Source organism: Sylvia atricapilla, chromosome 25 (genome assembly GCF_009819655.1).
Source record: "Sylvia atricapilla isolate bSylAtr1 chromosome 25, bSylAtr1.pri, whole genome shotgun sequence".
NCBI lineage: Eukaryota > Metazoa > Chordata > Aves > Passeriformes > Sylviidae > Sylvia > Sylvia atricapilla.
This window is the reverse complement of record NC_089164.1, coordinates 1374081-1396852: the sequence shown is the minus strand read 5'-3', so window position 1 is coordinate 1396852 and position 22772 is coordinate 1374081. Positions and strand designations below refer to the sequence as shown.

Sequence of the window (22772 nt, the reverse complement as noted above, 5' to 3'; positions counted from 1 at the left end):
AATGCCAAGGGATTGATCCAGCTTTTTATTTTTATGAAAAATGAACACCTGGAGCACTATTATTATTTGGGTGAATTCCAGACCTTGTAAACATCCAGGACTCACTCTGGAATGAGCAGGGCCTGTCCATGATCCTTGATTTGCTGGCAGCAAACACTTCTAGAAATAATGAAGTGGATTTTTCTCCTACTTCTTGCGGCCGAGTTTCGGAGCCTTCTCCAGGCCTTGGATGTATTTCCGAGGTAGCTGATACTCATCTGCAACACAACCCAGAGCTGCCTTCAGCTGAGGAAGAATAGAACCAGAATTAAAACCTCAGTTCTGCTGCAGCTCCAGGATGTTCTTACCGAGCAGCATCTTGGCCAGATGATGGATCTGGTTGCCTTGGATCTGGACCTGGACTCTGTCCTTTGCTCCTGGTGCTGGGCTGATGGTGGCACTGGCTTGGACCTTCTGCTGGAGAGTGTTGGCCACACACTGAGGGTCCAGACCATACAGCTCCAGGTTCTTGATAATCGTCACCTGTGGGGTGGGATAATGATTTATTAACCCTGTGGGGTTTAATAATGAAACATCACTGCTGAGGGAGTAACAATGATTGAAATATTAGTCCTGAGGGGTTAATAGTTATTGGATGTATCACTGCTGAGGGGGTAATAATGATTGGGAAACATCACTTCACTCCTGAGGGGTTAATAATGATTGGCAACCTCAGTGAAGAGGGGTTAATAATGATTGGAGACATCACTGCTGAGGGGTCAATAATGATTTGACATATTAGTCCTGAGGGGTTAATAATAATGATGGGAAACATCAGTGATGAGGGGTTAATAATTATTAGAAACATCACTGCTGAGGGGTTTAATAATAAGGATTGGAACATCAGTGATGAGGGTTAATAATGATTTGAAATATTAGTCCTGAGGGGTTAATAATGATTGGATGTATCACTGCTGAGGGGTTAACAATAATTTGAAACATCAGTGATGAGGGGTTAATAATGACTGGGAAACATCACTGCTGAGGGGTTAATAATAATGATTGGAGACATCACTGCTGAGGGTCAATAATGATTTGAAATATTAGTCCTGAGGGGTTAATAATAGTTGGTTCTATCACTGCTGAGGGCTTAATAATTATTAGAAACATCACTCCTGAGCGGTTAATAATAATGATTCGAAACATCAGTGATGAGGGTTAATAAAGATTTGAAATATTAGTCCTGAGGGGTTAATAATGATTGGATGTATCACTGCTGAGGGGTTAACAATAATTGGAAACATCACTGATGAGGGGTTAATAATGACTGGGAAACATCACTCCTGAGGGGTTAATAATAATGATTGGAAACATCAGGATGAGGGTTAATAATGATTTGAAATATTAGTCCTGAGGGGTAAATAATGATTGGATGTATCACTGCTGAGGGGTTAATAATGACTGGGAAACATCACTCCTGAGGGGTTAATAATAATGATTGGAAACATCAGTGATGAGAGGTTAATAATTATTAGAAACATCACTGCTGAGGGGTCAATAATGATTGCCAAAGCTGCCCTGATCTCATCTGCTCAGCCCCCCTCCTGTAATTGTCTTTTTTTCACCTTCTTGTTTGAGGATCTCTGTGCTATGCTGATGTCGATGGGTTCAATGTTTCCTTTTCTCACCACGGGCTCCTGGCCAGAAAATGTCACCTGGTGTAAGGGCTGCAGTCGTTCAAGGCACCTGGACAAGGCAATAATCTGTGTCACTGTGGGCAGGGATATTGAGAACAAGCACCTGCTCCAAAGCTTGTCCCATTTAAGGTGTGAGATCTCATCTTGTTCCCATTTATCTCCAGGAAATTACAGGTCAGGCAGCTCCCACCACGGGGTTTGAGCTGCAGGCAATAAATCTGTGCAGCTCTGGGAAGGGATACTGAGAGAACAATCAATCACCTGCTCAAGAGTTCATCCATTTGAGGTGTGAGATCTCATCCTGCTCTGATTTATCCAACAGGCAGTCACACAGAACGGCATTCACCTTTACAAAGCTACAAAACAAAAGCACACGGAAGGAGCAAACCAGGTCAGTTTTTTCACTCTAATTTCAGCCTCTCCTGTGGAAGCAGGGGAGGAAAACTTCCACCCGCACTCACTTTTGTTTGTTTCATCAACCAACTCATTATTCTTCACGTAGTTAATGATGATGTTTCTCACCTCACCGCTTGAGAGGACGCTGCCTTTTCTGAAGACAAAGAGGATTTTTAACTCAAGTATTTGGGTGTTGGGATCTGGCACTAAGAGAGAAACAGCAACTGCAGCTTTGTTGGTCTCTCCCTTCTTGTTTTTTGTGCCTACCTGTGTCCAGATTCCTGGAAGAGTGGGATCATTTTTGTGGAGACTCCATAGAGTGGAATGATTTCAGGAGCACGGTACACTTGTTCTCTGTCTTCACTTTTGCTGTCTTGGGCAGCAGAGGCTGAGGAAAACCCTTCAGGCACTGCAAACGCTTTAATGCTGCACAAGAATTGTCTGGTGTGAGTAAAAGGGATGGAAACAAAGCAGGCAGCAGCAGGTTCCACTCCCTTCTTTCAGAGACTCCCCAATTCTTTTAAAGATTGTGATATTCTACGTACTCTGGGTGTCTCCAGTCCACGTCCACGATGCTCTCCACGCCTTTGCTCAGCTCCTTCACTTGTAAGATCCTCTGCTGCTGCATGTGTTGCAGGAATTTAGAGAACTGAAGGAAGCAACAATCAGAAATGTGGAGTCAAGCACTTTAAACGCCTGCTCTCGTGTTTTAAACTTTTTCTCTTCTCCTGTTTCTTATAAAAATTAATTAAAAATTACTTAGTTTTTTTACCACCCAAACCAACAGAAAAATCTCACCTTCTTATAGCTTGATTTCTTTATGTCCAGTTGTTTTCCAGCAGGGTATAAATAGATTTTTTAAAAGTTCTTTGGTATAAGTCACCCTTCATTTCTTCTTAAATCTTGCTACTTATGCTAGAAGTTTCTTAACCGCAGGAATACAAATTATACACAGAGAAATAATTACTCCAAAGAAGCTGATAAATAGAGTGTGATGAGTGAAATTAGTGCTGATGTTCTCGTGGGCAGGCAAGCAGCCACTCAGGTGACTAAACCATGGTGAAACCATCATCAGCCAAGTCAAGTTGGCTCCCAAGTGCAAATCCAGGTCTGGAGAATCCTTACATCCAAGTATTTAATGTAAGGATTGTACTTGATCAAACTACTTCATGGCAGAAGTGAGCATAACCTTAGGTAAGAACTGGATTTTTATTTCTTACTCAAAACCTTCTTCCTAAATACCCCACACAACCTCCACGTTTTAAAGCCCAAACCCCAGCATGCAAATCCCAATTCCATCTCCTTCCCACGTACCAGCACGAGACCATGTGGCTGCCTAGAAACGTGCCTGGTGAGCAGAGGGAGATCTGACTTCTTTACTTGCACTTTAAGGCATGGAAAAAGCACTGATTGAACAATGCATCCATTTGCTCTGCAGGGAGAGAAAAGGACAGGCAGTGAGTTGTCTGTGTGCCTTCAGCAAACCAGAGGGGCTTGGTTTGGTTCCCTGGGATCCAAAAATACCTTGTGGGGTCCTGCTGTCCTCAGCCTGGTGCTGGTGCTCTGTGCTGCCATCCTCAGCTGGTTCTGCTGCTCTGTTCTCATGGAGCTCCTCCTTCCCCAGCGGCTCCTGCACAAACGTCTTCTGTCCTTCAGGCTCAAGTCCCTGATGTCCAGGAGCTGCTGTGGCTCAGGGGAGCAGTTGCTGCCAGGCTCCTTCCCCTGCAGCCTCCTCCTCGTGCCCAGCACTCTCCTTTGCAGCAGAATCCGTTACCAGGGAGCCTAAGGTAGGAGGAGAAGATTTGTCACCATATTCCCTACAAGAGGAAGAGGAAAGCAGAACACAGCTTTCCTTTTGCTGCTTCGAACCACGGGACAGTGAGCAGATGTCACCCTGAGTAAAGGCACCGGCACCTGCACGGGCTTTTTCTGCAATCTCTGAACTGTAAATTGACTTTGAACTCCATCTTCCTCCAGAAATTCTAAATCAAGGTCCTATCTAAGCTGTATCCAAATAATTCAGTAATGTGGCCTGGCAGTTAATCCTAGTGGGGCACAGATTGGGATTTCTGTCAACACACGAGCCCTGTTGCACATTTTCCCCAGTTACCCACCAGAGGTGATCCAGGTGAGTGTGCAGCACAGCAAAGCCCTTCCCTTTCATTCCAGCAGCCAGCATCTCCTCCGTGGACATGGTGGCAAACTCCAACTGCCACAGGAGCTCTGGGAAAAAGAAGGGAATGTTGGAGCAGGACAGTACAAACACTCTGTGTTGAATTTATTTTACAACACCCTTGTTCTTTACAAATTGGGTTGGTATTTTTTTTTTTAAGGACCTACATATTTTCTGGTTATCCCTCTGGTATGTAAGGTTTCCAGAGAATCCCGAGGGTAAGTGCAGCCTGGATGAAGGTTGTGCAGTGACACCTTGTTTCTAATAAATTACCAGAAGCACTGCCCAGAAGAGAGCAGCAGTGAGGGAAAACCAATGGCTTTAGCACTCCCTCACTCAGAATTTCCACACAGACACAAGGACAATTGTGCAGAATACAATCTTTTGTTAAAAACATTGGTCCAAATTGACCAAAAGAATGAATTTGGTCCAAAAGGATGAATTACAAAGCTTCCCACCTCAGCTCAAACATATCCTAACCCAGAAAATTAAGATTTTTTTTTTCCTGCTGTATTTTCCACTGCTGAGGAAAATCAAATTTTCCCAGGGCATCAAATGCACGGCAGCACTTCTGCTTTCATTTCCTCCAAACCCTTCACTTCATGTTCAGTTTCTGGACAGTTGTGGAGTGGAGAATCCTGCGTACCTGTTTCCCAGGAGGGTGACAGCACAGAGCGCGCCCCGCTGCACTCGAGGGAGGCCAGAGGGTGGCACCACAACTCCTGGCAGCATCAGGTCTGCGGGAAGAACGAAGCGCATCCGTTTCTCAATGAAAGGCTCAGGCACCGCCTCCTCCGCCCCGCTCCCTCCCGTTACTCAGCAAAAACACGAGCTGAGCACACGCCAGGACGGCATTCTCCATTTCTCCTCCTGAGGCAGCGCTTTCTCCCCGTGGAGCGCGGGATCCCATCCATAAAGTGCTGGGCGCATCCCAAAATTCTACAGAGGAGTGAAGTTTGCTCAGCTCTGTCAGACCTGAGGGACTGTTTTTAACCAGCTCCCAGCATCACTCTTCGTGAATGGCATGGAAAGGGAAAGGAACAAGGAAAAGGATCAGGAATTACCCATTTACTCTCCCCTCTTCCCAAGGGAAGGTCATCTCCCAGCAGCTTGTTTCCCTAGAGAACTGCCTCAAAGCTGCCTCAGAACTGCTGCTCCATCCCTCCCGAATCTGCCACATCAGCTGCAGCCCACTGGGAATTCTCAGGGAGCTGCCTCCTTGCCATTCTGGACAGAAACTGCACACTCCTGCTTCCTTCTGCTTCCCACAGCTGGGATGTGAGCAAAGCAGAGTTTTCCCTGCTGCAGGTGGGGCACGATGTCACCACCAAACAAGGGAACAGCAGCTCTCTGCAGTCTCCTGGGCTGAGCTGTCCCATGCCTTGGTTTGCAGCCATCTCACATTTTTCTCAGCATCCTGATTTGATGTGGAGGCTGAAGAAGGCAAGATTCTTCCCCCTGTTCATTGTCACAACGATTTTTATCAGGTCTTAGAATGAAATCTGCCAACTGCCAGCAGAGCTCCACGTGGCTGGGGCCAGAAAATCACATCCAAGGCCTTAACGTGACCACATCAGCAGCATTTAATCATGCAAATCACCGGGCAGACAGCAAGTATTGAATTTATGGAAGAGATGTCCCAGAAGATGCTGCTTTAGGAACTGAATCTCCCCCAATGCTCCAGTCCTGCAGCACTGGAGAGCCTCGTGCCTTTCCTCTCCCTCCTGAGAATGGCTCTACCTCTCCAGCTGCCTTGTGGCCATTGTCTCCTGGCCAGCTCCTTATCTTTGGCTCCTGCACAGAGGTAGCAGCCTGGTTGCCAGGGGTGATGAATGACCCTCGGCCCCTTTCATCCATGTCCTTTCCCCATTAGCAAGTCTTTTTTTCCCCCAGAAACTGGGTCATTACAAGTCAGCGCCGAGGCCTCCCTCAGATGTCTATCACAGCTACACACTGAGCACTTTATTTTCCCCAAAGCAAACAAAGCAGGGAAATCTAAAGGGAAATCACTTTAGGTGCTGTGTCATGGAAAAAGACATCCCTTCCTACGTGAGCACTTCCAGGTAGAGACCAAGCAGCTGCGGCTGCGATTTAATCTTTTTTTCTGCTCGAGCAGTTCAGCAATTTAAAGTTTATAATGAGCTGATTCTCCTGAGTCTGAACTGCATCCAAAGCAGGTTCCAGAGAACAGACTCCTTTCCTGTTAGTCTTGATCCTAATGAGGTGGTGGAGCCAGAAACCCAGGAATTCAGCTCCGACCTCACCTGCACAATCTGCAGCTTGGCCGACTCTGATCGCACTGGAGCTTCCAAAATAAATTTCCTTCTTATCACAGGATGAGTTTGTTCACCTGGGCACTGACAGGAAGCAGGGTGGCAGCAAAGGAACTTTCAAAGGGGACAGGAGAATGGCAGTCCTGGTCCCCAGTTCAGGGCTGCCTCATCACCCTGAGAAGGGAATTCCAAATCTGAGCCTCCCACACGGAGCAGGTTTACTGCATTTTAAACAGCTTCACTGCTTTCTTTCCATTCACAAACTCTTTTTACAGCTACTTTATTTCCTTTTTAGGATACCACCATGAATTATTTTGAGTACTCATACTTTTTTACTTGTTTCAGGTACATTTTTGGCCACTGTGAAGGAAAACACCATAAAAAGCCCTGAAAGCCACTCCTTTTTGCAGTGCAAAGTGGCAAAGTTCTGCTCTTACCTGCTCCTCCTGCAAGTTTCTGCAGCACTGGGGGCCATGTTGCAAAGGCAGGGAGAAGATCTGGGTAGACCCACAGAGTGTACACTGTCCCCAAAACAGAAGTAAATTTAAAAATCCATCATTAGGAGCATTTCTACCTGTTGTTTCTTTTCATCTTTAAGACTAAACTCTTCTGGGTAATCGCGGAGATTAAACTTAATTGGACAATAAAACACTTAACTGGATAATAAAGAAACATGAAACCAAACAATGGCACAATAATTAATTGGGAAGGCACGCAAAGAAGGAGGATTATTGCAGTCTCTTCCTCCCTACCTGGTGGATACAGAACTTTCTCAACTTCAAACAGGATTGGGTTCCTGTGGTTCATGTAAACCGTGATGGCCTCCCCTTTGTGAGAGTGTATTTTGACAACATTGAGCTCTTCCTTGTTTGGAACCAACCTCAGCCAGCTGTTCAGTGCTCAGGGTGGGGAAAGCTGCTGCCACCTCACTTCGGAGCTTCCTCCTGCAAAGACCAAAATCCCAAACGTGCACAAAGCTGTCCCAGGCTATCCCTCAAATTCATTCCTCATCTGTTACTGTTTTGTTTTGTTGGCTGTTCCTGAATTTCCCACTTTTTAAACAGGAGGATAATTTGAGGCATTTGTGTCCAGGTTTACAAATGATGTAAGAATACCAGGGAAGGCCGGGATCTACTTGCCCTGCTCCTATCTTCCTTAAACATCTGCCTGCAGCTTCTGTTTGCTGCCTGTGCCTCTGTTTTGTGCTGTGATTTCAGCCTGGGAGTGCCACACTCGCTCTGCCCAGCTGTCACCCACAGCTGCAGTGGGAGCAGGGGACAGGCAGATTTCCCTGTCCCTCGGTTTTAATTGACATTTCAGCCCCAGTGACCAGCCCAGGGTGGGGGTTTTGGTCATTCACAGCAGTGTCCAGTGAACCTGAACAATCAGGAGGTCAGCCCAGCAGCACTGCTTAGAACACGAAGAATTAGAGAATCACAGATGGTTCGGGTTTAAAGGGACTTTAAATCCAATCAGTCTCACTGCTGCCGTGGCAGGGACACCTTCCACTATCCCAGGTGGCTCTAAGTGTCCAGCCTGGCCTCGGGCAGCTTCTCTGGGCACCCTGCCCACCCCTCACAGGGAATAATTCCTTCCCAATATCCAATATAAACCTACCCTCCTCCAGATTAAAGCCATTCCCCTGAGTCCTGTCACTCCATGTCCTTATCCAAAACCCCTCTACAGCTCCCTTACAGTTAGGCACTGAACGCTGCTATAAATAAACACGGAAGGCTGATCCAGGCCTCAGCAGAACGTTTCCATTAACCTGGCTTCATTACGGCAGCACCTTCCAGCGACTCGCACATTCCGTGCTCGGGCCGGGAGCGCATCACAGGCTGAAAGCAGCGATTAGCGGGGGGATCGCCCACCAGCGACCGCGACCCGGGGCCGAGCCCCGCGCGTCCCCCCGGCCCTGCGGGAATCCCTGCGGGGAATCCCTGCGGCCTCCCGGCGCGGCACTCACCGGTCCGAGCCCTTGATGCTGCTGTTGGCCCTCACACGGAACGCCCTGGCGAACATGGCGGGCCCGCGCCGTGCCCTCAGCCCGCGGCGGCCGCCATGGCGCCGTCCGCGCCCATAAAGCGTCCGGCTGGAAACGGCGCCCGGCGCCGCCGAGCCCCCGCGACCCCCGGCCCTGAGTCCCGGTCCCCCCGGCCCTGAGTCCCGGTCCCCCGGACCGGCTCCTTGAGGGGTCCCGGTCCCCCTGCCCCGATCCCTTGAGGGGTCCCGCCCCCTGCCCCGGCTCCCTTGAGGGGTCCCGGTCCCCCTGCCCCGATCCCTTGAGGGGTCCCGGTCCCCCTGCCCCAGCTCCCCGAGTCCCGCTCCCCCTGCCCCGGCTCCCTGAGGGGGTCCCGGTCTCCCCACCCGGGTCTGGGGTCTCCCCACGGCGCCCCCGGGCTCCTCCATCCACACGATGAAATCTTTAGTGTTTAAACTTCTGAGCTGTTTTCTCGCTAAGGTGCCCTGGCAGCTGGGCATTGCTGCCTGGGATTTAATACGTTTGCTGGAGTGTTTCTGGTCAGTTTCTGGCTGGCGATGGAGGAGTGTGGAATAGGCGGGAGGATTACAGCGGTACTGTAGTCATTGCTGCCTTCCCAGAATCTCAGTGTTATTGAGATTGGAAAAATCCCTCCAGGATCATCGTGTCCAGTCTATGCCTGATACCCGCCTTGTCCCCAGCCCAGAGTGTCACATCCTTGGACACCTCCAGGGCTGGGCACTGCAAACCTCCCTGGGCACTTCCACCCGCCCTTTCCATGAGGAAATTCCTGCTGGAATCCCACCCTGAGCCTCCCCTGGGCCAGCCTGAGGCCGTTCCCTCTCCTCCTGTCCCTGTTCCCTGGGATGAGATCCCAAATCCCCCCGGCTGTCCCCTCCTGGCAGGGAGCTGCGCAGAGCCAAAAGCTCACAGACATCCCTTGATTTTTACTTGATTAATTTCATGAAGGGAACAGATACACCTCCTACATCCCATTGAAAGCCTTCATGTTCCAGAACCCCACGGATGCCTCCAGCTCTGTAACTCCCTCTTCACCAGGTGAAATCCACGGCTTCTCATGGAGAGCTGAGAGTTGTCCTGGACTTTTTTTCACTAAATCAATTCCTGCAGAGGGCAGGGCAGGGTCGGGCAGCCTTTGCTGCCCCAGAGCCCCGCACATGCAGCACTCAGCGTTTTGCCTCCCTCCGCCTCTCCGCAAGCCCAGGTTTATTTCTATAGCACTGGGGGCACGCTGTAAGGGCACGGAGAAGATCTGGGTGGACCCACAGAGCGTGCACTGTCCCGAAACTGAAGTAAATTTAAAAACCCTTCCACACCCCGCTGTGAGGAGAGGAGGGCGAGGACTCCGCGCTGTGCGGGGGTCTCCCGGGGCGGGTTGTGCTGAGGGGACAAGCGAAAACGAACGCTGGAGCTCCTCAGCCGTGATCCCACCCCAGCGGCCGAACACCTCACTCCCATGGGGTGGATTAGGCTGAGGGGAGAAGCGAAGCGAACGCCGGAGCTCCACACCCCGGGCACGATCCCCCCCGGGGCCGCTTCTCCTCAGGCCGAGCACCCGCGGAGTACAAGGGTCCTGCGGGGCGGGTTGTGCTGAGGGGACAAGCGAAAACGAACGCTGGAGCTCCTCAGCCGTGATCCCACCCCAGCGGCCGAGCCCCACGGAGTACAGGGGTCCCATGGGGTGGATTAGGCTGAGGGGAGAAGCGAAGCGAACGCCGGAGCTCCACACCCCGGGCGCCATCCACCCCACCGGGGCCGCGTCTCCTCAGGCCGAGCACCCAACGGAGTACAAGGGTCCTGCGGGGCGGGTTGTGCTGAGGGGACAAGCGAAAACGATCGCTGGAGCTCCACAGCCGTGATCCACCCCCCCGCGGCCGAACACCTCACGGAGTACAGGGGTCCCATGGGGTGGGTTCTGAGGGGAGAAGCGAAGCGAACCCCGGAGCTCACACCCCGGGCACGATCCCGCCCGGGGCCTCCTCTCCTCATGCCGAGCACCCCGCCATGTCCGGGGGTCTCATGGCGTAGATCAGTCTGAGGGGAGAAGCGAAGCGAACGCCGCAGCCCGCACTCCGATCCCGCCCCGGCGGCGCTGCGCAGGGCCGCGGGCGGGCGGCGGGCGGCGGGCGGGGGCCGTTCCGGGGCAAACGGGCCGGGGCCGGGGCCGGGGCCGCGCTGGGCAGCGGAGCCGCCGGGCATGGGGCCCGCGCCGGGGCCCCCCCGACACCATGCTGCTGGGCAGGAAGCCGGACGGGCCTCTCGCGGCGGGTGAGGACGAGGAGGTGGCGGTGGCGGGTGGTGGTGGCGGTGGCGGTGGTGGCCGGGGTCCCGCGGGGCTGGAGGGAAAAGGAGGGATGCGATTTGGGTCGGTGGCCGCCGAGCCCCCCGCGCGGTCCCAGCCGTCCGTCGGGTCTGTCGCGATAGGCGTCGCGATTTTTAAGTTCTTGAGCAGCCGACAGCGAGAGACGCCCGCCTTTTCCTTTTCTCTTCTTTTTTTCTTTTATTTTTTTTTTTTTTGCTCTCCCCACGTTTTCGCAGCTGTAATTCCCACATCTCATTTTTAAGGGATAACCTGCTTTAAAGGATAGTCCTATCAAGTGTTGAAGTGTTTTGCTCGTTTTCTGCTCGTTTGGGATTATCCTGATTAAGGGGAAGCGGGGAGAATGGTGGTTAGCGTTTCTTAGGGATGCATTTTTTTTTGCACTGCAGAAGTTGATTAAGCAAAAGAACCCTCTAAATTAAAAGTATCTCGAATTAAGATTCCCCAGAAGCATCGCACTCCTGTGGTATGAAAATACAATTCGATTCCAAAGATCATTTACTGAATGAAGGAGAATCAATGATTTTACAGATTAAAATGTGCTAAAGGGAGTTGCCTTTCAGCATTTGGCTCTGTCTCTATCGGTGTGAGTTGTTGTGAATAACTGGTTTGTGTGGGGGGACCTTCCAGCCAGGATTGGAGATGGATTGTACGACTCCTATATGAGGATAGATGAGTGTAGATACCCAGAGCCTACAAATGAAGAACGCAGCTCTTCAGGACTTCCTTCCCTTTCAAGAACTCATGTGAGTATTTTAAAGTCATCTGTGTCTTCACGTTGTGCTGCGTGGCAGGGAGAACTATCCGGGGGTCTGATACCTCCCTGGAGAGAATTAACTTTAAAGCAGGATTTTACAGCTTTGTAGTGGCTTCTTAACATTATTGTTTTTCCTGAGCATAAAAGTGATGTGCTGTGTTCACTGCAGAACTTGCTGGCAGCCTCAGGAATCCATCTTACTGCCCTCAGCTCGTGTTTTAATAAAAAAAAAAACCAAACAAACCGCTGCTTTACAAAGCGTTGAAGCGTTCTGCCTTGTCACCTTGTACTCTGATAAGTAAATCCACACACGCTTTGCTCTGCCTCCTCCTGCACGTTTCCAATTTAGTTTCCCTCATGAAAATTCCGGCGGTGTGAGTACGTAGGAGCAGCAGAAGGAGCAGTGTGAGTCTGTGTGGCTGCCAAACATCTCACAAAAGTATCTTTCTGCTCGGAAAACTTGGCCATTATCTGTCACTTCTACCGAAATAGCTCCTCATGAGCTGAAGGTGTTGCCAGGCTCTTTCATCAGGGCTCTGTTCCCTCAGCAGATGTGGAGTTGGGAGATTTTTTTTTTTCTCCCTTTAATTGGTTCAGCTCGTGCTCAGGTTCAGCTGTACTTTTGTACACTGATCTGTCCTTTGGATGGGTTTTAAATATGTTCTGGCTCTTGTTGAGTTCTGGCAGAAGGCAGGGAGCTTAAGCTTAAAAAAAAAAACCCTCTCACTCTCTAAAAAGTGAAAATAGGCATTGCCCTGAGTGAGATACCGTTTGCAGATCATCACCTTGTGGGGTTTTGTTGTAACAAATTTGGTCTGTGCCAACTCAGGGGCATGAGTCTGGGGCTTTTTTCCCTTTTTGGAATGTTGAGGGGGCACAGAAGGAATTTGCAGCAGGGTTTGAAGAGTTGGGGCTTTTTGTTTGCAGGGATATGGAAAGATTTCGGCTGCAGCATTTTAAGCTGTAGTGTGATTTCATTTGTTAGTAAGTGAATACAAATCAGTAGAGTGGAAAAATCCAATATAAATCTTTGGCTGTTTGATTTGACTTGTCTTCATCTATGTTTTGTCCCTGAAGCCTGTTAACTTCTTAGGGCAAGATTAAGGACTTTACAGGGTGCCCAGTTTGCATGGTGATGTGTCAATAAAATCCAACCTCAGTGGTGCCAGGCAAGCAGGAGCCTGAGGCTGGAAACGATGCTGCTGAGTTTTAATGAGGAAAATACCTGGATTTTTAGTTTTCTCCTTGCAAGATGTTTGATGATGATGTAATGTACATGAGAATTGAGGAGTCCTGGTGACTGCAGCTGCCCATTCCTTCATCTGAGCCTGCAGGAGAACACAGAGTCTCTCTGCTTTGAGAATACATGGGCTGAATTCAGTCTCATTCAGTGTTCAGATCATGTCTGCAAACCAGTTTGTGTAGGAACTGTAATGCCTGTCTCCTTGTCAGTGAAAATGAAGTTTTGTCAGGGAAGAGTTTTCAACAGGCCACTGGTGTTGTCAGCCTCATTTCTTGCCTGCACTTCAGCCATAAAACCAGAAACCTGTGGAGCCTGGGATTTGTAAAAGAAAGCTGTTGAAAGCAAGCTGATGTTACCCAGGAGTCATCTGAGTGCAGCTCTTGTGAGTTCAAGTGAAGATGGAGCTATATTTGTGTCTCACCATCATGTGGCAACTGAATTTGGGAGCCCTCTAAGAATGAAAATTGAGACCTTACTACCGTTGAGTCAGGTTTGAAATCCAAAGCCCTAATTCCTTCATTAAGAAATCGTTCCAGGATAAATGGAATCATGAATTCCTGCTTTATTTAGGGATTCAGAGGTACAAAATGTTTGCTATGAGCAGCAGCACCAGCAGAGCTGCTACTGCTCTTACGTAGAGGATATTTAAACAAGTGTGAGCCTAGTTCTGTGTTTATAGCTTCTGTCTGTTTGTAAACTTTCTGTTTGGGTGTGCTGGGCTGAAGAGTCTTTGAGCCAGCTCTGAAAAAATGTCATTCTTATCTCGGAGGTTCAGCCAGGCTCCAAGAAAAAGGCGTTTATTCCGAGTTACCAGGGCTGGGCTCTGTTGTTTTTGCTTCAGGCTCTGCCAAGGAGTGTCCCTCCCAGTACACTGCATTTTGGGGTTGATAGGAGGAGTGGAGCTTCCTAGGACCTCTCCATGTTGATAAGGACTGGCTTCTGCAGGGAAATGCCCATTTTTTGAGGCGTGTGAGCAAGAACTAACATTTCAGGGCAGCACCAACAACAGAGTCTTTTATGAGCTGTGTGTAGTTGGCTTTGGCGAGAACATACACTTCCTTATTTGCTGACCCTGCTGAGATGTTGGACTGGATGTAACTAAAAAGGAATTTGGTTTATTGCTGTGGGGTTGCAGGTTTATTTATATATATTTTTTTTGTTTGATTCCTGTGTAGTTATTTTGGTTTTCAGGGATTCGGTTTGGCATGTGTCTGAGATCTTTATTTTTAGATTAAAGGCCAAAATGGAAAACAGATGTTGCTGCTTCAGTCAGGGCTTCTCCAGTTCAGCCTGGGATGGGACAACACCTCTGTGCTGCCTCTGAGCAAGGAGTGCCAGCGAGCAGGGAAGGGAATAACTGCTGTGCTAGTGGGAAGCTGACCTCCGGGGTGGTCAGCGTTTACTAAATAGTAAAATTGCCAAGCCTGGAGAGTTTCACAGTGTTTTTCTCACCTCCTGTGGGTTTGTTTCAGATGTAAATATTTTAGCACATGGTGGTAAGAGGGAGTGCTTGCAGACGAATTGGAGTGGGAGGTGTTTTCGGTTATTCAAGTCTGTGTTAAGAGAGTTGTGCAGCTCTTTCTTCTCTGTGTGGCAGTGACAAGACCCAAGAGAATGGCTGGAGCTGTGTCTGGGAGGTTTAGGCTGGATAAAAGTTCTTCCCTCAGAGGGTGCTGGGGCACAGAACAGGCTGCCCAGGGCATGGCCCCAAGGCTGCCAGAGCTCCAGAACAACACTCTCAGCGACTGGGAGGGATTTTGGGGTGTCCTGTGCAGGGCCAGCAGTTGGACTTGATGAGTTTTGTGGGTCCCTTCCTGCTCAGAGTATTCTATAACTCCAACATGATTTCAAAGGGAGGTGTGGATATGATGATGTGTTTTCCCCTTGAAATTAAAACCCCACAACGAATTTCTTTTAAAGGCTGGTTTACCTTGCCCTGCCCTGTCCTCCTGCTGCTCCTGGTGCAGCTGCCTCACAGCAGCCATATGTCACCTGCTGGTGTTGCTTTGTCTCCCTTTGGCAGCCTGGCTGTGCAATCTTCCTGCCACTTCTCAGCACGTCCTTGTTCCATTCCATGCTCCAGACAGGTGCAGGTTGCATCTGTTGATGGTTGTGCTGCTGCACCCACGTTTGAAGCTAAACATAGCTGTCCCCTGGCCCTTTGCAGACTGGAGATAGGTATTTTGTGGTTGTTTCAGCCTTTGGCTGGCTAGGGTTTCCCTCTCTGAATTTAAAAGCACAAATGCTGTTGAAGAGAGTTGCTTTCCCTTTGTGTACCCTTCTATAACTCGGCTTGTAACTGAATTTAGTCCAGCATTTTATATTTGTTCCTAATAAATGTCAAACTCGTCCGTGTTACCTGTTTTCCATTGGTAGCGATTTTATTTTTAACCTGTGCTTTAAAAGATAAACCAAAGTTCTTTCTCCCATCTAGGTTTCTATCAACAAACTCATGATGAAGGATCACTGTCTGGCTGGAAATCAGGTCAAAGTGGAGCAGTTATTTGAGGACTCTGGCAACAGAAGGAGCAGCACCCTTCACTCTGCAGGCCTTGCCCCAGAAAGATCTCTCCCTTCCCTGACAAAAGAGAAAAGCCTGGAGAACCTGGGTGCTAGAGGCAATGGAAGCTCCTTGAAGTCGCATAAAGCCGTCTCCCAAGCTCCAGAGCAAGCTGTCAAACAGTACAAACATCAGCTCTCAGCTTACGAGCAGCAGGAGATCTTCAGTTTCTCCGAGATTTACTTTGTGGGGCCGTCTGCCAAGAAGAGGCAGGGCGTGATCGGGGGCCCCAACAACAGCGGCTACGACGACGACCAAGGCAGCTACATCCACGTGCCCCACGACCACCTGGCCTACAGGTATGAGGTGCTCAAAATCATTGGCAAGGGCAGTTTTGGGCAAGTTGCTAAAGTCTACGATCACAAACTTCACCAGCACCTGGCCTTAAAGATGGTTCGCAACGAGAAGAGGTTCCATCGGCAAGCCGCCGAGGAGATCAGGATCCTGGAGCACCTGAAGAAGCAGGACAAAACAGGCAGCATGAATGTGATCCACATGCTGGAAAGCTTCACCTTTCGGAACCACATCTGCATGACCTTTGAACTCTTGAGTATGAACCTGTATGAGCTGATTAAAAGGAATAAATTTCAGGGCTTCAGCCTGCAGCTGGTTCGGAAGTTCGCTCACTCCATCCTGCAGTGTTTGGATGCCCTTTATCGGAACAAAATCATCCACTGCGACTTGAAGCCAGAAAATATCCTCCTAAAACAGCAAGGGAGGAGCGGAATCAAGGTTATAGATTTTGGGTCCAGCTGTTTTGAGCACCAAAGAGTCTACACGTACATCCAGTCCCGGTTTTATCGGGCCCCAGAGGTGATCCTGGGCAGCCGCTATGGGATGCCCATAGACATGTGGAGTTTTGGCTGTATCCTGGTGGAGCTTTTGACTGGCTACCCTCTTTTTCCCGGAGAGGACGAGGCGGACCAACTGGCCTGCATCATGGAACTCCTTGGAATGCCGCCTCAGAAGCTTTTGGAGCAATCCAAGCGAGCCAAGAACTTCATCAACTCCAAGGGTCACCCGCGGTACTGCACGGTGCTGACGCAGCCCGACGGGAAGGTGACCCTGAGCGGGAGCCGCACCCGCCGCGGCAAGGTGAGGGGTGCCCCGGGGAACAAGGACTGGGTGACAGCTCTGAAGGGCTGTGACGACCCCCTCTTCACTGGTTTCCTGAAGGAGTGCCTCAGCTGGGATCCTTCTGCACGCATGATCCCCAGCCAGGCGCTGCGGCACCCCTGGATCTGCAAACGGATGCCCAAAGCGGCCGGTTTGGAGAAAAGTTCTAGCAGGAGGATTTCCAGCTATTCAGGTTCCTTCCAAGGAATTTCTAACAAGTTGCCTCCCGTGGCTGCGGTCCCCAGCAAGCTGAGGGGCAGCCTGGCCCCTGAGCCCAGTGGCAGCATCCCTCTGTGTACTGTGCTCCCCAAACTGGTCAGCTAGTGGGGAGTGAGGGGTTCCCAGGATACACCCCGTGCGTGTGTGGTCACTGTCTGTTCGTGCTGGGGCAGGAAATTAAATGCAGAGGGTTTTAATGGGTTTTAATTTTCGTTAGCAGCTCAGTCTGGAATATTGGAAGATCAGTCAAAAACGTGCACATTTTAAAGGGCTGATTTTATCCAGTTTTATTCACTCACACCTGGTGCATATTCCACTGCTGAGGGTTCAGCTCAGCTGGGGAGTACAGAGACATTTTGGCTGATGTGCTGTTCAAAAATACTGGTTTAGAAATCAAACCATTTCTTATCATGGCTCAACAGGTTCATTTGCTTAGAGGCAGGAAAGGAACTTGATTTAAACTCCATGTTTTCAGTTATCTCCAGCTGAACTCCTTCTGTTCCAGGAGAAAGTTTTTAAATCTCTTGTCAAAAGCACAAATGCATTAATATAATGCATTAGGAACTTACTTGCCAATTGCTTACGTTTGAAGAATTTTATTTCCCTGCATTGCTTTTCCCATATCTATCCTGGGATTTTATGAAAATGTGATGGGATGTAGACACCAAAGGAATTTGTTGTTGGGAAAGAAAATACTCAGATGCTAAAATTTCAAAGCAGCGTAGAAATGCCACGAAACACAGGATATATCTAAATAAAACTACTAATTTCTAAATAACACTTGCTATTTCCCCCTGAAAATCTATGGAAAGCTTGTAGGGGGATTTGGGATCCGGCCTGGTCCATCACAAGAATTTGGGATCAGGCCTGGTCCATCACAAATGTGAGCCAGTTTGTTCAGGTAATGATTGAATTATCTGTTTCTTTGGAGCTCAGATTTCCATCATCAGTTCTGCCAGGTGTGTGTCTTTGTTTTTCCTGTGTTTCTAAAAAAGCCAACAATGTCGAACTTCAAGAGCTGGTTTATATCCATGTTTGAGATTCTGGTATTTGCAAAAAAACCCATCTCTTTGTGTAGAGTGAATTCCATTGAATTATATGAAGCTCTTTTAATAAAAATGCAAACATGCCACCCCTGTCAGACAAGGAGAACTTTTTCAGGCCCAGGGCTGTGACTGGAAACTGAGGGAGGGGGAGAAACTCACTTTAATAAATGGGAGTGTGCTCTGAAATCTCAACAAAATCTCTGGAAACGTAATAACCAGGAAAGGCTGATAAGGTGCAAGAACTGGCAGATCCAAATGGAAATGTTTTATGGGAAGAGCCGCTTTGTTTCTATTTGCCTTCCTTCAGGCCTTTGGGTGCCTACGTTTTCTCACTCTTGAACTCCATGAGCTTGTATTTCCTCTTCCTTTATCTCCCCAGAACATGCCAGGGTGGTGTGACCTGTCACAGCCACAGCACAGCTCCTGGGGTTGTTCCTTCTTGCAGCCTCATGGCCCCAGTCCATCTCCAAAACCATCTGATCCCTTGCCAGGTGCCTGAGCAGGACTTCAAACGCAATTCAGAGCTTTTATGAACGGGAGGTTTTAAATGGGATGACTTTCTCTGCAGCTGAATGGTTTTGAATGCTGAAGGAAGGAGACTCTCAGTATGCAAACAGAGGAGTCACCAGGGTGATTTTAAATACAAAGTGGGCAAATTTTCAGCAGGAGACCCTTCCCCTGAGGAGATGGGGCTGCTCTGGCCCCTCTGGGTCATTGCAGCACTGGGTGGAGACCTGCAGGAAACCTCAAAAAGACTCAGCCAGAGCTCCAGAGGACTTTAAACTGAGCTTCCCAGGAGCTGAAATGGAAATCCTCGTGTGTGGAGCTTCTCTGAGTTGTTTTGTTTCACGAGTGTCAATTCAATGAGCTTAGAAATGATATTAAAATAACAGTCTGGCCCTTATCCAGCCAGTGTGGATGGGCTGCTCATGGGTCACTGACAACAGCACAGGGCTGGGATTTTTTATTTTGCTTGGCTGAGTGAAGTTCTATTTGACTGAAGAACCCGGGAAGTGGATTCTGGAGGGCAGTGGCAGAAGAAACCATCGAGTTCAGTAGAATCTCTAATAGATCTGGCACATTTTCAGAAGCCAGAAATCTTCTTTCCTTTTCTGCCCTTTACATTTCTTGTTAAAACAAGGTGAGAGGGGAGAGAGGAACCTTTCAGGAGCAGCAGCTTGGTAGGAAAGATGCACAGAAAAGGATTGTATGAAATCATTAGGATTATATATCTTAAGGAGAATATATTTATATCTTAAGGAGAATATATTGTGATGGTGGTGCTGGAGCCTGGCAGAAGGAGCAGTGGTGATGTGCTGGGAGCTGCACAAACAGGGCTCAGGAACACACAGCAAGGTCCTGGATCAAAACCTTTTTGTCTATAAAAAGTGTAGAATAATAATGATATTTTATAATTGGGGGAAGAAGTGACTGTGAGGGAACTCCTCCTGTGGCAGCCTCTGGTGCACAGTCAGTAATTTTGCTTAAGGCTGGGGCTGTGAAGCTGCAGATAAAGCAATTAACTGGCAAAAACTGTGGCTTTTCATCTAGAAAATGTGTTCAGCGCGAGGTGTTTGTTTAAGACTGGCTCTTACTTGGTTCTGCCATTTGTTTTTTGAAAGCCAAATATGTAGTTAAGTGAATTGCTAATTTGGGTGAGGAGGAAAAGCAGCCTCAGCAGATATTTACTGTGCTGGAAACTTCTTCCAAACCCAGGAAACACAGCTCAGAACGCTGGGGTCTTGTTCCCCATCACTAATCCCCAGTTTCTTCATAAATCAGTTGCTTTTGGTGGATTGTTCGATGCAGAATTCCCAAACTGGGAGAGCCCTGGGGGTGAGCCGGTAAATATCCTCTGAGGAATCATCCTGGACTCGTTGGGTTCCCTGTGAACTGGAGCAGGAGGTGTGCAAGGCACACATCAGGGCCCTGGGCTGTGTCACTGTCATTTATCAGGGACGGTCACGGTTTTGGTGTCTGTGCTGGTCAGATACGGCCAAAACCTCAAAGTCACACTTGTTTTTGGGAAAGCCAAACCCTGGGGAGGTCTGAAATCACCAGAGGCCATCACAGCCTTACCTGTGCTACTGCTGAGAATGCTTGAAGTGGCCTAAAATGAACAATGTCTGAAAATAAAGAGCTGTTTTTAGGTTTTTTTTGTGGTAGCTTTGCTTTGTTGAGCTGCCAGCACTGGCACCTCAGTGGAGTTCTCCTGAGGAGTTACCACAGAGCACATGCAAATAAATCCTCTGTGTTTACAGCAGATCAGGCACTGCATTTCTAAAACTCACCCAAACTTGTTTTGAAATGCTCCTTCCAGTGTTTTAGTGCGCTGTGAGAGGTGCAAATCACACCTGATCCTTGGCTGCACTTTCAGCTCTTTGGCTCAGCGATGTTTTTGTATAAATCAATGACAATCCATGAGCAACACATCTGAAAGACCCAAACCTAAACCTAGAGATTTTCTGGCTACCACAGACACTCCTCACTGGTGGTTTTTATCCTCCCAGCCAGCTGCAACGGGAATCCTGCTTCACCAGTGACTTGAGAATCCACAGCAGATTAATTGGACAGATTTAATAAAACTTCTGTGGAACAGTGAGTGATTGCTTACAGTCTTTTTTACCTGTTGGGGTTTTCGTGCAGTTGAAAAGGTCTTGAGCAGTTGCAGAACTTGTTTGCAATGATCATCTTCAAAACTACCTCTCAAACAAACACAGGGTCCTTTTTAAAGGGCTCCAGGCTGCAGCTCTCCTGGGGTTTGGTTTTTTTTTTCTTGTTTAATACCAAAAGCTGTCCTGGCTGTGGAACATATATATGATGATCTCAGCAATGTCTTGCTAATCCCAGGCACACAAGCAAAAGGCTGATGCTGCACCCAGAGATCTCTGCTGAAATGATCCAAATCCCCCGCCTGCCAAAGTTTAATTCCCTTGTGGAAGTGGAGAGCCGAAATAATATGGAAAGATCTGTGGGACTTGTGTGCAGCACCAGCTGGGACTGAAAGCAAACCGTGCTCAGAGACTTTAATGAAAAATCCTGGGGTTTGTGCACGTGCTGAGTGCTCAGAGCTGCGGGCACCTGGCAGCTTTGGCTGTGGGACTGTGATTTTATATCTGGTGCTGTCAGAACCCTGGGGTCGCTGAGGCTGGGAAAGGCCTCCAGGATCACCAGTTCCAACCTGTGCCTGATCCCCTTCATCACCCAGACCTGTGTCCAGTCACTGGACACCTCCTGGGGTGGGGCTCCAAACCTCCCTGGGCACTTCCACCCGCCCTTTCCATGAGGAAATCCCTGCTGAAATTCCAACCTGAGCCTCCCCTGGCCCAGCCTGAGGCTGTTCCCTCTCCTCCTGTCCCTGTTCCCTGGGATAATCCCAAATCCTTCCTCCTGGCAGGGAGTTGTGCAGAGCCAGAAGCTCACAGACACCACTTGATTTTGATTTTTATTTTTATTAATTCAACAGCAGTTTGTGGAAATAAATACACCTCCTACATCCCATCAGAGAGACCTCGTGTTCTGAAATACCACCGATGCCTCCAGCTCTGTAACTCCCCCTGAGCCAGGTAAAATCTGGGGCTCCAAAATCTGGATTTTTTTATTCCAAATGAGAGGGGCTGGCAGCCTGTGCAGTCAGAGTTTCCCCAGCCTCCATCTGCCTCCTGCTCAGGGGTTCTTACACACTGCAGATGTTCCAGCTAAGTGTCAGCGTCCTCAGAATCTGCAGTTCTGCCTTTTTATTACGAATGTCGTGATGAGGTGTGATAGGGTGGGGAATGTGGGAAACTTGGGAGGTGCATGACCATAACTGTGGAGGAACATTCTGGAAATCCCTCCGTCTCCAGCTATGTATCGAAATGTGATGAGCAGATTTCTTGAAGTTGTGTTTTGGGCCATTTTTAAAAGAAAATAAAACGCGTCGTTTTCTTTAGCGACCGAGTGTGCAGACTCCTGAAAGTCCTTGATTAAAACGAAAAAAGCGAAAGTATGAATGATTTCCAGCCGGTGGAACGTACCTTGTGCTGGCAGACACCACCTCCTGTGGCATCTGCCTGGAGAGGAGAGAAAATTGTCACTGGGTGGGTGGGAGGTTTCTGTGTCTGTGCTGAACGTGATGAAGCTCTGCTCTCACAAATGTTCCTCTCGTTAACAGGGCTGTAATTAGAACACGCCAGAGTTTTGCCATGACATTCTTGGGTTGTCACTTTCTTATTCAGCCCACTGGAGAGCTTTTTAAAGCCCAGAATCCTGCTTATCCCCAGGCTGAAAGGAGAAATCCAGTAATAGGCACTTAGGGAAGATTTGCTTTTATTAGAAACCTATAAACGGGGAACTTACTGTACACAAGTGGATATTGGGATGGTTTGAAGATGAAATCATGCTCCAGTAAAAGGTCTCCAGCTACAACCTGGGTGATTAAACCGTGTGTGTTACAAACACACAGTGTGTGCAGACAACACAGTGAATTTTTACCTTGTTTTAATATGGGTGAATGGCAAATAACTGATTTTTTTTAAGTTTGCAAACTGAAAAGAGTAAAAAAAAATTATAGAGAGATTTAGCTGTCTTTATCTGTGGTATTTGTAAATAAATATGTGTAGCTCTGTGTTCAGCCTGCCACAAGTCCACGGGACACTCTCTCAGTGACATTTTCTCAAGCACAGCACCTCAGGTTAAACAAAAGAAAAAACAGTTCATCTGCCTGGCTGTAATATTGTTGATATAACAGGGTAAGGGATGGTCTCCCAGATTCTGCTGTCTGAGCTGCCCTGGCTGCTGTGGGGGGAAATTATTTGGTGCCAATTGTGGCTGAGGAACCCAACAGCAAAGCTGAGCCCGTGTCTTTGTGCCTGGCAAAATCCGTGCTGAGGGCTGTGGGTAAAAACCTGAATCTGCACAAAAAAGGGGAGCAGAAGCCTGGAGTTTATTATTCCCGTGGCATATTCCAGTTGTTATTGTTAATTATTGTAGTGACAGGACGGGAAGGAAGA

General features: G+C 48.6%; 2 protein-coding genes across 2 annotated transcripts; one reads left to right on the top strand and one right to left on the bottom strand.

Moving 5' to 3' along the window:
• Nucleotides 1–5: 5 nt before the first annotated feature.
• On the bottom strand, nucleotides 6–8618 carry EIF2D (eukaryotic translation initiation factor 2D). The gene is given in 19 exon segments (XM_066335557.1): nucleotides 6–257; nucleotides 348–522; nucleotides 1605–1725; nucleotides 1919–2032; nucleotides 2122–2226; nucleotides 2340–2498; nucleotides 2618–2721; nucleotides 2871–2916; nucleotides 3387–3504; nucleotides 3597–3701; nucleotides 3704–3800; nucleotides 3802–3889; nucleotides 4187–4272; nucleotides 4274–4295; nucleotides 4892–4982; nucleotides 6956–7039; nucleotides 7271–7397; nucleotides 7399–7462; nucleotides 8485–8618. Coding segments are annotated over 19 exon segments (1833 nt in total). The 5' UTR covers nucleotides 8541–8618; the 3' UTR covers nucleotides 6–186.
• Nucleotides 8619–10673: 2055 nt separating this feature from the next.
• DYRK3 (dual specificity tyrosine phosphorylation regulated kinase 3) lies at nucleotides 10674–17867 on the top strand. Its single transcript, XM_066335727.1, has 3 exons — nucleotides 10674–10788; nucleotides 11471–11586; nucleotides 15275–17867. Exons 1-3 carry the CDS (start codon nucleotides 10749–10751, stop codon nucleotides 16838–16840), a joined length of 1722 nt encoding a protein of 573 aa, XP_066191824.1. The 5' UTR covers nucleotides 10674–10748; the 3' UTR covers nucleotides 16841–17867.
• The last annotated feature ends 4905 nt before the right edge of the window (nucleotides 17868–22772 follow it).

What these genes read in the sequence shown, in the direction of transcription:
- DYRK3 (XM_066335727.1), top strand. Translation starts at nt 10,749, where the DNA reads ATGCTGCTGGGCAGGAAGCCGGACGGGCCTCTCGCGGCGG. An exon ending in GGACGGGCCTCTCGCGGCGG is followed by an intron (nt 10,789 to 11,470) that starts GTGAGGACGAGG and finishes GGGACCTTCCAG; the next exon opens with CCAGGATTGGAGATGGATTG. An exon ending in CTTCCCTTTCAAGAACTCAT is followed by an intron (nt 11,587 to 15,274) that starts GTGAGTATTTTA and finishes TCTCCCATCTAG; the next exon opens with GTTTCTATCAACAAACTCAT.